Below are 17,401 nucleotides of genomic sequence, written 5' to 3' on the forward strand. Positions count from 1 at the left end.
ATTGTATCACCATTTTTAGAGCCACTCTGTTATCTTGATGGTGAGGATGGTCATGTATGATATCATTATGCAGTATAGGGCTGTTTATTTATAATGTGGGAGCAAGGTTAGCTAATAAAGGAAGAACATTGTTAGATTGTGTAGCATTTGGTATACTATATATTTGTGTCATCTTTTGTAGCATAATTGCTTAGTAAAATGCTTACTTCTATTACAAACCAGACTGGCACTGACCAGCCCAATTAGGTGTTACTTGATGACAGGTCATGGTGGACTTTTTTGTGATTTGTAAAATCTTTAGTTATTGCTCTTCTCAAAATTATCATTTCTTTGCATTTATTTAATTGTGGTAGATTTGTGTGATATGGCACTCACATCTATAGTTTACATGGTGCATGGTTCAAGCACTATCTCCAAATGTATGTCTTCTATTAGAAATCCTCTATTAGAAATCTGTGAAAGGCTGATTTTGATTTCAAGAAATATTAATTTGTCAGGTCATTGTTCTAATTTTATGACAGTATATTTAAATATGTTTTAGGCTTGCATTGTGAAGTAGACATCAATGAGTGCAGTTCTCAACCCTGCCTTAATGAAGCAACATGTGTGGATGGAGTTGCTTCTTATCACTGCACATGTATAAAGGGATTTGAAGGTAAGTTGTCTGCCTACATAAGGTGTGCACAATCCTTTTTGGTTGCATTCTGTAGAAGACTTTAATGTATGTTTCTAAAAATAAATCAAAATGTAGAATTTCAAAATTGTGTAGCTGCTAGGTCTTGGGTTCTAGGAGGTGAAGCTCACTTCTAGCTCTCATGCATTTATCACCTTTGTTGGCGACCTTCATCAAAGTGGTGAGATGGTGGCTGTTCTGCCAATGAAATGCTAGCTCATTGGTTGCTCCTCTGGATTGTGACCAGTGCCTAGTCTTGATTTGGTGTGCGATGTGCACTACATAAATAAATGTTATAAAGGAAAATAATTTTACACAGTTGTATTGGAATACACATTGTTAAATAGAGGAAGGAATTTATACCACTTTGTTTCAATTAAGTCATGCTTATTTTTCTTTTCAGAAAGTCATGAAAAGAACACCAACTCCAGTTTTGTAATCTGTGAAACTTGCGCTCACCTGATGTTTTTTTTTAGCTAGTCAGTCAACTTTATATTCCGTACATGTTTACAACTAAAAGGGTTGATGATACAACAGAAAAGACTTAGATACAATACACCTATCATTTTATGTACAGAGTTTGTGAATTCCAAAACAAACATACATTTACACAGAATGTAGGTTTACCTTTGTGAATCGGGCCTTTAAATTATAGTGTGAGACACATATGTTTAGTACATCTAAAAGTAATCATTAAGGTGGCTCCATTGATCATTTGCCAGAGGGAAGGCAGATTTTTGCAAAGCAAAGTGCATATGCATGTTGACAAATGCAGATTGAATGTAAAACGTTCCACAATAGATGTCAAGTTTTTATGGTAGGTGATTCTCTTAAAGTCTAATGAGTCACAGGAGGGTGATGTCAGCAGGCGAAAACTCCAGTGTAAATTCACATATGTAGGAAGGAAGCAAATCTGGACCTTATTTCTTTATTTCTGACTAACCTAGAAAACCATGAAGTAAAAAGTACAATAATGTTTATTCTAGCAACTAGCAATTTCATCTTGGCATTATGAAGTAAAAGTGTGAAGAAGTATTCCTAAGAGTCTCAATAATGTACACAATTCTATCTATGTTATGTTCTGTTCCTTTAGCTAACATTTGTATGAAGCACTACTTCAGCCTGTGTGGTATTGTAGTGCTCTCAATATTTGAATCATTTACAAGTGGACCTATATGTTTGGTTGAAGAGGTTTGTAGCTGTAGTAGGATAGATTTCAGAAGAGGTGAATGTTGTCATGCTGTGCCGAACTTGAGACTACTAGTGTAAGCGCAAATGTCTAGAAATATGATGGGCTTTCGTCATTTCTTTTTCAAGGTAGTTTACTGGCTTGAGGGAGTAAACCACTTTATATGGGTATGCTGGGTCCACCCAAAGGTAGGATAGGCATAACTCACGGAAACCAGACACTCCACCAATAGAAAGATTTATCAGATCCCCAAAAATGATGATGTCACCATAGGCAATCCACTGATACCTCCAGGTTTGATAAAAGATGCCACTCTAGGAAAAGATTTTATGGTCCAGAAGAAGACATGACGTGTAACCCAAGGGAATCTGCCCATAGCCTTAGCATAGGATCTATTGGGTCCAAATGAAAGTGAAGTTGGTGCAGCTCAGGGAAACTCTACTGAAAACCCCAGTAGAGGGTCTGTGGAGTCCCCAAAAAGTTGTGACGGTGCAACATAAGGAAATCTATCAAACGTCAGTAGAAAGTTGCTGGGGTCCACCCGAAGGGTTGTGTCAGTGCAGCACTTGAAAACATATGAACAGCCTCAGTAGAAAGTCACTAGAGTCACCTAGAAGTATAGAAGTCACAACACACCATAGAGAGTAAAATTTCTGACAAATATGGAATGTATTTCCATAAGTTAACAGGAAAAAGGAAGGAGGGGTTGATGAAGAAGTTTGAATGAAGTTTGTGATGGTATGAAAAAGCAGGTGTTCTGGCTCTAAGACTTTCTAGGTTCTAACAGGTCCAAACAGACAAACCACTATAGAGCAATGCTCTTAAATCTCCCTGCTGCTTATTTTGGAGCAGGACACCCAGGGAGGAGTCAGTCAGTCAGTGTCTTTTTTGTTGTCCTTATATATTTTTTTTAAGTTGTATTTTGTTTCTTCTGTAATGGGTGTAAAATAAATGGCTGCATTCTACACGTGACACCAAAAGGTTTGTTTTTATATTTCAGTTTTATATTTATATTTCTGCACCAGGAAGGGTACAAATGTTTTTTGTATTACAAAATTTACATAATGGATCAATATATTTTGGAATATTTTCCAAGTGATTTTATGTAGGCGGGCAATGAGGTACGGGACATCAGCAATTTAAGCACATTTTATCATATTTATATGGAATTACAACAATGTTCAATTCAGGAAAAGTTCACTTATCTATGTTCCATGAATGAATGAATATACACTTATAAAGAGCATGGCTACCAAAGGCCTCCCAGCTCTAGAGACAGAACCTAAACCAAGAGAAGTCGGGAAATTCAGGAAAACAGCAGAGTCTTCATACGTTTGCGGAATAAGAGATGGTTGGCTTCAAGCCAAATATGGGGCCCAATTCACAGAACCAACTTAAGACAAAATCCTAAACTGACTACCATTTTGGTATTCACAGAAGGCACTTACTCATTTTGGTATTAACATAAGGCACTTACTCATTTCGGTATTCACAGAAGTTAGGAGTACTAACTTTAGGACTCCTAAATGCCTTCTGTGAATACCAAAAGTCTTAAAATTAGGATTTTTCTCAGTTTAGGAGTAGTAAAGTTAGGACTCGGTTAACTCTGGGAACAGTCGCAAGATGTTTCTCCTCAGAGCGCAGTGATCGTTGAGGGAGGTACTAGCCGAATGTGACTTATGGGCGATACACAAGGCCTTAAATTAGATTCTTTCGGCCTCTGGCAACCAGTGCAAAGAGATAATATGTGCCTTAGCAGATTCCCAATTATGAGCATGACAAGTCGTGCAGCACAATTTTGGACCATTTGCAATTTTTAATGGTAGAGCAAGGGGAGCCTAGATAGAGCTCATTGGCGTAGTCAAGCCACGAGAGAATCAGGGCTTGCAGCAGCAGTTTCCTAGCATTAAAGGGCAGGAGGGGTAGAATCTTCCTGATTTAAGGATATCTAGTTATAATTTGATAATAATGAAAGTGCTAGTAAAAATATTTAAAATAAAATGTTGAGATGTGTAACTTTATCCAATTTTGGGAGAAAGCAATATATTTGCTTATTACACTTCTTTTCATTCTATGCCACTCCACTCGTCGACACAGAACTCACCCCCACTCTATGCCACTCCACTCTACAACACTCTAATCCACTCCACTCCAATCCACCCTTTTTTCAACATTCTCCAGCAGTCTAGGGTATTCCTCTCTAGGGTATTCCACTCTACGCCATTCTACTCTACACCACTTGGCCTTACTCCATTCTACACCACTCCACTCTACGCTCGCCACTCTACAGCACTCTACTCCACTTTTCACCACTCCATGCTGCTTTACTCCACACTAGGCTACTCCACTGTACACAACTCACTCTCTCACTCCACTCTGACAAGTTGCTTCACTCTATGCCCCTCCGCTTTATGTCACTCAGCTCTACTCCACTCTATGCCACTCCACTTTATGACACTCCAGTCTACGCTACCAAACTCCACTCCACTCCACTCTACAATACTCTACTCCACTCCACTCCAATCCACCGTACTTTACAACATTCTAATCCACTCTCTGGTACTCCACTCTATGCCATTCCAGTCTACATCACACCACTTTACTCCATTCTATGCCACTGGACTCCATGCTCTCCACTCTACAATACACTACTCCACTGTTCACAACTCCATGCCACTTTACGCCACTCTGCGCAACTCCACTGTACGCAACTCGCTCTGTCACTCCACTCTGTGACACTCTGCTTTAATCTATGCCATTCCACTCTATGACACTCAACTCTATACCACTCTATGCCACTCCACTTTATGGCACTCCACTCTATGCCACTCCTCTCTACAAAACTCTACTCCACTCCACTCCAATCCACCCTACTTTATGACATTCTACTCCACTCTACGGTAGTACTCCAATCTATTCCACTCCCCTCCACACAACTCAAGTCTAAGCCACTCAAATTTTCTCCACTACATGACATTCAACTTTATGCTACTCCTCTGTACTCTACAACACTCTACAACATTCTACTCTATGCCACTCCACTTTATGCCACTCAACTCTACTCAATTCTATGCTACTCCATTCTATGCCACTCAACTTTACACCACTCTACTCTGCAATTCTCTACGCCACTCCACACCACTCTACAACATTCTACTCCACTCTACAACATTCTACTCCCTTCTGTGGTACTTCACTCTACGATACTCTACTCTACTCTTTACCACTCCACGGCACTTTCCTTAACTCTACGCCACTCCACTGTTCACCATTTTCTCTGTTTCAATCCTCTCTATGAGACTGAAGACTGCACTATGCCACTTTACTTCACAACATTTTACTCCACTCTATGCTAGTGTACACCACTTCACTTCAGAACAATTCTACTCCATGCCATGACCCTGCAGTCCATGTCATTCCACTCCATGCCACTCTGCTCTACTTTATACCATATCACTCTATGCCCCTTTACTTCACTCTATGCCACTCCACTCCACACTAATACAGTCTGCTCCACTCTATGTGGCTCTGGGCCTGATTCACAAAGGTAAAATTGCACTTTTGTGTATGTTTATAATTCTCTACGACACTCCACTCTACTCCACTATTACACTCCACTCTACTCCATGACACTCTACTGCACACTACAACACTCTACTCCACTCAACAACACTCCACTCTACACCAGCCTACTCCATTTTACAGCACTTTACGACTCTCTATGACACTCTACGACACTCCCTTCCACTCCACTCCATGCCACTCTGCACCGCTCCACTCTAGGACACTCTACTCCACTCAGCACCACTCCACTCTATGGCACTCTACCCCCACATACTGAATGTTCTCGAATATTATCCATAACCTCTCTAGTGCTGCCAAATGATGTTGACAGTGCAGTTGCCCTATACTCAAACTGGGTAAAGACAGCCCCTGAAAAGACAGTCAAAATAAAAGGGCAAGGATCACTGGTCCTTGGTTCTCCGAGGAGGTTAGGACCTGAAACATCCTATAGAAGGCAGGAGAGACTCTGGTGCAAAAACTTTAGTAGCAGGGAAAGAGACATACCACAGGGCCTGTTTATCCAGATACAAGGCCCTCATCCACAAAGCACAATCGAGTTACTTTACCAGCAAGAATTAACTAGTTTCTAATTCCGCCAAGGAACTTTCCTCCATGGTAAACAAGCCTACCACTGCCACTGCCCCAGCCAACAGTTTGCAATCAGGCGTTCTGCAATTCTGTGGCACTACTTTCCAGCTTAAAGTATAAGCAGTCATTTAACACTTTCTCCTCTCTTTCTTCTGCCCCATCACTGAATACTTTCTCGTTCAGCCAAGGATTGATTCTTAGCTACTATATCCCCCTTCACCTGCTAAAATCATCAAGCTTATCGAGGCTGCAGATCTGGGGCACAAGATGATCCATGTCCTCCCTCAGTAGCTGGTCTAGCAGGTGACACTATCTCCGATACACTGCTGATACACTGCCAGACATCTTCCGACTAATGTGTTCCATAAGTATGGAAGAAAGCCGTTTTTGTGACTTATTAAAAAGTCCACTTTAGATCCGGACGAGGCGAATAATTATCGGCCTATCTTGTGCCTCCCACTACCTGGCAAAATTCTGGAAAAGGTGATAAACTTTCAACTGGATACATATATCATTACGAACAACTTGCTAGATTTTACTCAATTTGATTTTGGTGCCAGTCACAGTACTGAGATCATGCTAATTAAAGCTACGGAAGAGATCTGGGTCTCCCTCGACCAGAAAGGCAGTGCCACGCTGATCCTGCACGACTTACCAGCAGCCTTTGACACAGTAAATCATGGACTGCTAATGGAGAGTCTGAGGGGGGTCAGTGTGACCGACTGGGCCTGGGAACTTCTGAGCTCATTCCTAGCAGGACAAGTCCAATCTGTTCAAATGGGTGTGCCCCCCCTATTTTCACTCCCTTGTGGAGTGCCCCCAGGATCTTTCCTCAGTTCCCCCCAATTCAATGTCTATTGCACTCCTTTGGCCGAACTCATTCGCTCATTCGGTTTTGCACTGACGATATATGCGGATGATACTCAAATAGTGGTATCCTTAGCTGTAAAGATTGCAGGTGTGGCACAACGCTTCTGTGGCTGCATGAAGTCAGTTGAGTAATGGATGGCGAGCAACTGTCTTAAGATGAACTCCTCAAAAACTGAGGTACTGATGTTTGGCTCCAAGACATCCTTCTGGACATCTTAATTGGTGGCCATCCAAGCTTGGCCCTCTTCCAATGCCAGTAAACTGTGTCAAGAACTTGGGAGTTCTGGTGAACAATAAACAGACTTACTATGAACAATCTGAGACAGTGTGGTCCGCCGCCTTTCTCGTCCAGAAAATGAGCAGGAAAATTCTTCCCTTTCTACCAGGGCACCTTCGAAAAACTGTGGTTTCCTCATTAGTGCTATCTAACGCTTATTGTAATGTGCTTTATCTTAATCCTCATCAACATGGTCCTAAACAAATTCCAGACCTTGCAAATCGCCACTTCCCTGCTTTTGTATATCTTTCCCAAAAATCACTGTGCGTCTAAACTTATTACTCAGCTTTATTGGCTACCTGTGAGACAGAGTCAGATTCGAGGCCCTTTGCACAGTTTTTAAAGCCCTAGATGAGACAGTTTTGCTGAGGAAGAGCTTTTCCTGGTACGCACCAGGCTGTTCTCTTTGCTCGTTCTCTGCCAGACTACTTGTTATCCCCAGATTCGGATATGTTAGGTGGGGAGGCACACACTTTGTTCTAGGGGCATGCAAGGTCTGGAATAAACTTTCTATCTATATCAAATCCCACTCAAATCTCTTGCCATTCAGAAAGGCATTGAAACCTGGCTCTTTCCTAGGGGTTAGTTCTCTATTCCTCACCTGGTCTCATCTCTCAGCTAGCGCCAAGACGCCCCTCGGGACAATCGAGCTCTTTATAAAATCTTTAACATAACATAACTCTACTTGACGGCACTCCACTCTACGCCACTCTACTCCACTCCACTCTACCGCACTCTATGCCACTCCATGCTACAACACTCTATTCCACTCCATTCGGTGACACTCTATGACACTTTACTCCACTACACTCTGAACGTGTACTCCACTCTGCTCCACTCTTTGCCACTCTACTCTGCTCTATGTCCCTCAACTCAGTTCTACATAACTCCACTGTATGACACTCAACTTCACTCCATGCCACTCCACTCTACAACATTCCATTCCACTCTCTGACACTCATCTCCACTGTATGACACTCCACCTCACTCCACTCTCCTCTATGCCACTAAGCTTTAGCCATGCTAAACAGCAGTCATGCTGGTGTACAGCATGCAGCCGTGGCCCGTGCAGGTAAGAGGGTTGGGTGGTGGTGCCGGATGGGGGATACCTCGTGGCTGTCTGTCGAATACCCCCCGAATATGGCCCACCGCTCTTACCTGCACGGGCCGCTCCTGACAGCATGGCTAAAACATGCTTGTTTGTGATGATGCTGATAAAGGGAATTTTGATGATTATAGCTAGCGGAGGCTTTGTATCAGCTGTGACACAGAGGCTGAGAAGGTATATTGCACAAAGAATGTCAGATCTTTGATTACTTCTTGTTTTGTTTTGCATATGGTTGCAATAGGTCCTCACTGCGAAGAAGAAGTTAATGAATGCCTTTCAAACCCCTGTCTGAACAGTGGAGTTTGCGTGGATAAGAAAGGAAGCTTCCAGTGCCAATGTCAAACCGGGTTCACAGGGTCCAAATGTGAGAAAAACATTGATGACTGCCTCAGCAGGCCCTGTAAGAATGGAGCGCAGTGTATTGACGGCATCAACAGCTTCAGGTCTAAAAACACTACACCAAAAAAACTCACTTTTTCATTACGTTTTTTGTTTAGAATCTAATGGCATGGGCAATGAATTTGGTTACATATTTATGCTTTTTCATTATGCTAAATGTAAGATCAGAGTTAAGTGCATAAGTATTGAGTATTTTGGTATTGTTGAGATATATATATATATAAAAATGTCAGATTCTACCAGTCTAATGTTTATTCTCTCTCTACCTTTTTTATGTTACACAGTGGTGCCACCACTGTGCAGTTATAGTTATTTCTGTGTTTCTAAATGGTTGCATCTTTTATTTCGCTATTAACTTTGGCATGCTTTGATAAATCGTCACAAAACTTTCCCCAAAAAAGTTCACCTAACTAAACTCCTTCCTCAAAGGTTTTGGACAGATCCGTCAAGCAAGGGTAAGGAAAAAAGTGGGGTTGGGCCAAAACAAAGTCTTCCCATGTTAATTCAAATAGGAAACTTTTTCTGCAGCTACAGTAAAGAAACCTGAATGCAATTACACCATATTTGAAAAAAAGTTAGCACTTTACTTAGAAAGTATGCTTTTCATAATTTTGTATAAACCCACTGAACCATTTGCACGAAATTTGTGTTTAAAGAGGTGCTCAGAGTGGGCTTGACTTGACTTTACTTAACTAAATTAAGAAGCACTACGTCTTCCTTGATGATTTCAATTTCCATCTAGATGGCCCCAGCAAAATCAACACAACCGACCTCCTGGACATTATGAGCAACATCAGCCACAAGCAGCTTGTCACCAACCATACCCACATCTCAGGACACACGCTCAACCCTATATTTACATCCAGCAACAGTGTCCAGTACAACCATATTTCACAGCTCAAATGGGCTGACCACTACTGCGTTCACTTCAACATCTTAGGACCTACCAACACTGGCACCATGCTCCCCAGCTCAACTTGCAGAAACTAGCAAATGATATCAAAAGGCTAATGGAACAGCACTCTCAACTCCCACCTCCCTGGCACAAAATACAACCCAGAACAGGCTGCAAAGAACGTCTCCAAGTGGATTACAGAATGCATCAACACAATCACCCTCACCAAGCCAGCCAAATCCAAAAGACCTGCCAAAAGAGTCAGCTGGTTCACTGCAGAGCTGAAGTCCATCAAATGCAACTGCTGGCAACTAGAAAGGAAGTGGCACACCAGCAAAGACACAGAAGACCATGCTACCTTCAAGACCGCGCTCAACCAGTACCACCGCCTTCCTGAAATAAACAAAGAAGAATGCTTAGGAGACCACATAAAAGTCAGCACCAACCACAGCATGGAGCTCTATGCCAACCCCACAGCCATCGAGAATTACCTCACCTCCTCCCAAGAGCTGTGTGACACCCTGACAGACTTCTTCCAGGACAAGATCTTAGTCATCTGTGAAAGCTTCAACCCCAACCGAATTCCACCAATAGCATCAGCCTGCTCACACCCATGAACACAAACCCCGAACACATGCTCACCCATTGGGACCCTCTCACAACTCAAGCCACAATCTCCTTCATGAACTCCGTGCACATAGGTGCACCCATGGACCCATGCCCACACCATGTCTTCAACCTCAGAAGAAAGGCGATTGGTGACACTACTCCACTCTTCGGCACTCTGCACTACTCCTTTCTATGGCACTCAGCACCACTCCATGCTATGCCAATTCACTCTATGCCTCTCCCCGACACACTACTTCACTCTATGCCACTCTACAACACTTCACTCTATGACACTATTCTACTCTACGGCCACTCAACTCTATGCCACTCCACTCTACGCCGCTCCACTTTACTCCATTCTTTGACACTGTGCACCACTCATGAAAGTTCTGAACACCTCCATTACCTCGGCCTTCTTCCCTGAGGACTGAAAAACAAGCTGAAGTGAGGCCCCTCCCAAAGAAACCTGAAGAGCCAACAAACTAGCGGCCCATCTCCCTGCTCCTCTTTCCAGCAAAGATTCTCGAGAAGGCAATCCACCAGCATATCACCAAATGCCTGGAACACAACAACTTCCTTGACTCCTCTCAAGCTGGATTCTGAACTAACCATAGCACCAAGACAGGCCTGATCACAGCCACTGATGACATCAGAGCCCTCCTGGGGCATGGAGAAATGGCAGCCTTCATCCACCTGGACCTGTCAGCTGCCTTTAACACAGTCTACCATCACATCTTGATCAACAAACTCCATCACTTCGCAATGCAGGGAAAAACCCTCAAATGGATCGCTTAATACCTTACCAGAAGAACCCAGAAAGCCAGTCTCCCACCGTTCACTACAGAAACCAAGAGATCATCTGCGGCATCCTCTAAGGATCGTCACTCAGCCCCACCCTCCTCAACACATGCTTGACACCCCCAGGCCAACACCGTCAGATCACAGGGACTCAATATCACCTCCTACACTGATGACATCCGGTTAATCCTCTCACTGTCAGAAGACCCCTCCACCACCAGCGCCAACGTCCACAGATGTTTGATGAACGTTGCCGACTGGATGAAGGACAACTGTCTCATACTCAACACGGACAAGATAGAAGTCGTCATCTTTGGGAACAACATCTCACCTGGAACAACGCAAAGGTGGCCCTCTGACTCGGCCCACGCCCTCCCCGACAGACCACGCCCGAAACTTCAGCATCATCATCATGGACAGCAAGCTATCCATGAAGAAACAGGTTAACGCAATCTCATTTACCTGCTTTTACACCCTATGCAGGCTCCGCAAGATCTTCAGGTGGCTCCTGGGTGCCACTGGAAGGACCAACATGTAGGCTCTCATCACCAGCAGCCTGGACTAAGCAAACACTCTCATACATAGGAATCACCAAACGCCTCCAGAAAAGACTACAGACAATACAAAACTCAGTGGCAAGACTCATCCTCGAAATGTATGGACGATCCTCATCACAACCCTCCTTAAGAACCTATTTTGACTCCTGATCCAGTAGAGATGCTAATTCAAGATGTTGACCCAAACATACAAAGCCCTGCACAATGAGGGACCATCATGCACCAACAAAGGCATGACCTTCCACCAACCAACCAGACACCTATGATCCTCCTCACTCTTCCACGCAGGCACCCTCTGGATCTGCTGAGCCAACAGCGGAGGACATGCCTTCTCACACCTGGCTGCCTAAACCTGGAACAACCTTCCCTTACATCGGGACTGCCTCATCGCTCCAGAATTTCAGGAAAGTACTTAAGACATGTCTGCTCCAATAAACAGATCATCACAAAGTAGCTAGAAACTCCAGCCAGCGCCTTGAGACCCTCACAGGTGATTTGCCATGCTTTATAAATCCTTGATTGATTGATTGAAGTGTATCTGGAGTGTTGGTACGAAGGGAGTCTCACAGTACTGTCATTCAAAAAAAGGACTTTCTGATTGGCATAGTAGCTTTTTCATCCTTGGACTTTTATGGTACTGCGGTATCTATAGCAGTACAGCAGTATTGAGGGATTTGATTGCCTGGCAGCAGGAAGAATCACAATATTGCAGCAACCATAACAGCATGTGGGGAATTAGTCCTATAAGGGGGCAGGGTTGGGGCATGGACCCACCCTGACTCCCAGGGTCATGTGGGGTAGTTAAAAAAATTATATATTCTGGACGAGGTTACTGTAGTACCAGCTCCTTGTATAGCAGTACCCAGCATGCCCATTTATTTGATTATCTTTTTGGTACCACAGTACCACTGAAATCAATTTAAAAAATGAAATAATCAGCAAAAAATAAAACAACCAGGCAGTGAGATGAAGGGGAGGACACAAACAATGTAGAACCAGTGGGATCGGCAAGGTAGATGGTAACTATCTTGTGATGATTAAGGAGGTCAACATGTTTCAGCCATTCAAGGATGGTAGGTAGTCATGTGGCTTTCTTCAGGACCAATTATGTAACACTACTACAAACACAGGTACGGAAAAAATAATAATAAATAATCAGAGATACATCCTACTATTTGTGAAGTTCCAGATTCTGGAAATGATGTCTCTGTAATGTGATTCTTTTCCCAGAAATGTCTTGGGATCAGACCTCACCTCTCCTGGCGCTCGCTCAGGCAATGAGGCCCCGCTCTGTCCGTCGGTACCTCGAGCGGATCTATGCTGTGACACTTAGGGGAGGCTAGTGGCGACACGCTCCAGACCGGCCTTGGTCAGTGCGACAGTTATGAAGTCGTGTGGCTGTCCCTGCTGATCGCGGCTACTGCATGTCCCCACTCTGGGGAAAACAGCTCCAAAGCGCTTGCCCGGGGTGGTCTTGAAGTGCTATCCAGACTGTACTAATTAGGAGTTGTGTACTGACAGCTGGAAGAGTGCAGCAGGTTCAAAAATATACGTGTGATAGGTATTCCAGAGTCGACCAACACTGGAAGAATGGAGGAGTACGTTGAAAGAATGCTGGTGGCTGCGATTGGCGCTGAGTCCTTTTCAAGTCAGTTTATTGTGGAAAGGGCACACAGATCTCTTGGACAGCATCCTCCACCGGGTAGCACTCCACACCCCATAATAGCGAGGCTTCTCAATTATAGAGACCGGGATGTGGCTTTACGGGCAGCGAGAAGCAAACAAACCCTGTTGTATGATGGGAATACTTTTTTCATATACCTGGATTTCACGCCTATAGTGCAGAAAGAGAGGCGGAAATTTATGGACATTAAGATCAAGCTGAGAAAAGCACAAATTGATTATGCACTGCTGTACCCAGCGTGGCTGCGGGTTACACATCAGGGCAGGCAGCGATTCTTCACGAAACCGCAGCAGGTGGAGGATTTCCTCAAACACATACGGCGTACAGCCCGCACAGACGGTGACATGGCGTCGTCACAACAATGTGTATAGACTGGAGCTGAAAAAGACTCACAATGAACTCATCCTTGCCACATTTGCAGACTTTTGAGTAAGATGGGACGCATCGCTTATTGGGTGCTGGGTCTCACATCAAGGCCCACAAATGCTATATGTATGAGGAGTTACAATGAATGATGTATAATATACACCGGGCACCCTCTGCCCTCTAGGGTGCAGACAGTCCACCTCAGGCAGACTCTGGGGGCGAGGGATATATGTGTAGCCACCTAGGGTTTGGCCCCTGGCGGGAATTCCTCCTGTTTTTTTTTGTTCACTAAGTGTACTCTGCAAAGACTGCAGACCTGTTCTTGGTTGGGTTGAGAATGGGGGGGGGGGGCGAAGATTACTTCTGGTAAGTTGGAGTTGCTTCAGTGGGCGGGGGGAGGAGAGGGATGTTTTGTTCTGGTTCTGAGTACTAGGGGTAGGCATCAGGTCCCCCGTTTCATTGACAACGCAAAGGTACAGTTTCAGGTACTGTGTGAGCATCACAACCGATTTACGTATGACACTACAGTGAGATGCAAGGGAGTGGCTACACTCGCTGAGTAACATGCAGGTCTCTAATGAGGATTGAGGAGTATGGCTGATGTAAACTCAGAAGGGCTAAACATTATTACATGGAATATTAGAGGGCTGGGCGACCCGAGAAAGAGAAGACAGATCTTAGCGTACTTGGATAGCCACAAAGCACACGTAGCTATGCTGCAGGAAACACATTTCGCACCTAAAAAACCGAACAATTTTGCAAGCAAATGGGCGGAACACCGACTTTTCTCCTCTTATTCCTCCTATGTGAGAGGCACTATGATCCTTGTAAAAAAATGGGTTCCGTTCCACCTGTCGGGAGCAAAATGGGATTCACAGGGTCGCTACTGCCTGGCGTGGGCGCAGCTGGGATCTGTGTCTGTCACACTAGCCTGCTGTTATGGGCCAAACGTGGACGATTCAGAGTTCTTCACTGAGTTGTGCACCAGAGTCTTTGATGTGGGTTGCAGTCATGTGATATGGGGAGGGGAATTTAATGTCACTTACAACCCTAGTGTGGCTAGATCGCATCCTGGCCTCACCAATATACCAAGGTGCGTGCAACTTTGCAGGACACTATAACCACTTATCACTTACTTGACGCATGAAGGCACCTACATCCGCACACACGGGAAGGGACACACTTTACAGCGCAAGCAGCGTCATGGGCAAGGCTGGATTATTGGTCGTTATCCCGCGGGCTGGGCCCTGTCATTACCAGTGTACGACACATGGCCAGAATGTACTCTGATCATGCCCCGGTGGTTCTTACTTTTTCTTGCTCTGACTTTAGTACACCACGCAACACCTGGCGACTATATGCCCCTGGCTTGTTGGATACTGTCTTCCAGGAGGCATTGAGAGAGGAAATACAGGATTTCTTTGCCCCTACTAAGGGTACAGTGAACAATGTGGAAACCATCTGGGAGGCATTTAAGGTCACACTGCGCGGGTTCTGTATATCAACACGTTGAGAACATTGGAGATAAAGCTTAAATCACTGGAAGAGGAATTAGCCATGGGCCCTAATGGACCCGCCCGGTGCCAGTTTAAGGAAACGCGCACAGAATACATGGAGCCAGCAGAACAGGAGACTCGCTTTAGGGGCAGATACTGGGTGCCCCGGTGTTACGGTGAGGGGGAGAGGCCTGATCTTTCAGTGAGGGGGAGAGATCGGGACGAGCTTTGGCTCAAATCATTCAGAAGCCTCGCTACTCAGGTTACGTGTCGGAAATTGAAGGATTCGATGGTGTGGTCTACCGATAGACAACTAATATCCTTAATGCCTTTACACAACACTACAAACACCTCTACACCACACAGCTGCTATTATACCAGTCGCAAGTGGCAAAAGTACTCATAATGGCCATACATCCCAAATGTTCCAAATTACCAGGGGTACGCAGCAGGGGTGCCCGCTCTCCCCGCTGCTTTTTGCTATTGCAGTAGAACCGCTGGCGACAAAACTGCGGCAACATCATAATGACAAGGCCTTGCGGTGTAATATGCGACAAATACTTATATCGTTATACGCTGACGATATCACATTATACGTCCGTGACCCGCAGCAAAATCTGAACCTGATGCTTAGGGAATTTATAGTTTTTGGGAAGTTGTCTGGGATTCAGATTAACTGGGGGAAATCTAGTATTTTTTCATTGACAGATGTTACGATTCGTTTCCCCCTGGACTATCCCTTAGAGTGGTGCGCGGATGAATTGGGATACCTGGGAATACGGGTGACCAAGGATAGAGGGGAACTCAAGCGATTAAATTATGGAACTGCCATAACCCGCATAGAGGATTGCGTCAACCGTTGTATTGCGTTGCCTTTGTCCATAGCTGGGCGAGCATCCTTAATAAAAATGATGATACTCCCCCAATTACTTTATCTCTTCTTAAATATTCCATATTATCCGGGGACATTCTTCTTCAAAACACTCCGATCTATACTAACGAGACTTGTATGGGGTGGGAAACAGCCGAGGCTGCAATGAGCCTTTTTCACAAGGAGGGTTCGGAATACCGAATTTGGAGCTGTACTGCCTCTGTGCACAGGCTCATTATGCCTGATTGTGGGTGTCGCAGTCACGTTACATGCCACAGGTTGTGGCTGAGCACTGGCTGGCCCACCCAATCCCCATCAACGGCGCTCTATATGAACCACCTGGAGTCAAGGAAAGGTCGCCAAACACCATCACATGCACGGTTACGGCTTGGCAACGCATAAGACACATGCTGAATGTAGATATACTATACTCACCGCTTTTGCAGCTCACCTTTCACCCTAGCATGCCTCTTCTCCAAGAAAAACGTTTTCATAAATTCTGGGAGAGTACCCACCTGCGCACTTGGGGGGACCTATATCATGGGGGCCGCTTCCGCACTGCTGAGCAACTGTTTCAGGGCATGCCGCGCACTCCGCTTGACACGTTTCTCTATGTCAGCCTTAGACAGGGGATTCGGTCTCTCACCCCGGGCTTCCCTGAGGAACCAGAGATTTTAGAACCATTAAAATCAATGCTGAAATGCACGACCGCTCAACGCCTTGTCTCCCAAATATATAGAACAGTACACTGAGAGTGCTGCCGGATACAGAGTCCCCATTGGGAGTTTAGTTGCCTCCAAACGGAGCAGGTATTGGCCAGCAGCAGGCTTCATATAACATGCTATAGATTCCTACATAGACTATATTATACTCCTGCCGGGCTGCACAGGTATCGGCTCAGGGAATCGGACCGGTGTGACAGGTGTCAATCTCCCAGTGCGGACTTCCTACATCTGGCATGGGAATGCCAGGAGTGAACGACTATTAGGTACAAATGTTTGGAGCTCTGACACTAATGTTAAACACGTGCGTTGAACCCAACCCGCTGATGGCTCTGCTCGGTTATGTTAAACCACTGCGGGCAGAACACCGCAAATATGCTGCTTTAGCGTTACTTAAGGCCAAGAGGCGGGTGGCATGCCGATGGGGTAGGGGACGGGCACCCACATTTAAAGTCTGGATTGCAGATTTAATGACTTGCCAAGAGCGACTTACTACATATGCGGAATTTGTCACTAAACTGTGGCGTGACATGGTGCCGTTGCGGTGCCTCATGGGAGTGTGTGGTCAGATGAAGCTCCTAAACCAAGTTTTGGATACATTGCCTATGCCATGAAACATCTTCCTGTATCATATGGAGAGCCTTATTTTGCAGTGACTACAATATGAATTCGGAAATATTATGTCTGTACCTGCTGTTATCTGGTGAAAAATGCTGATGCTTGTTGTATGCTTAA

At 44.8% G+C, this 17,401-nt stretch overlaps 1 protein-coding gene across 2 annotated transcripts in view; it reads left to right on the forward strand.

The window, feature by feature from the left end:
- Positions 1–17,401, forward strand: part of SVEP1 (sushi, von Willebrand factor type A, EGF and pentraxin domain containing 1) — a 1,018,759-nt gene that overhangs the window by 622,595 nt on the left and 378,763 nt on the right. For both annotated transcript variants that reach the window (XM_086962106.1, XM_086962105.1), the window contains exons 23-24: positions 542–655; positions 8,511–8,712. In XM_086962106.1, coding sequence (XP_086818232.1) covers positions 542–655; positions 8,511–8,712 — 316 coding nt within the window. The remainder of the gene's footprint in view (positions 1–541; positions 656–8,510; positions 8,713–17,401) is intronic.

The sequence above is a fragment of the Lissotriton vulgaris genome, chromosome 3_1 (genome assembly GCF_964263255.1).
Source record: "Lissotriton vulgaris chromosome 3_1, aLisVul1.2, whole genome shotgun sequence".
Classification (NCBI taxonomy): domain Eukaryota; kingdom Metazoa; phylum Chordata; class Amphibia; order Caudata; family Salamandridae; genus Lissotriton; species Lissotriton vulgaris.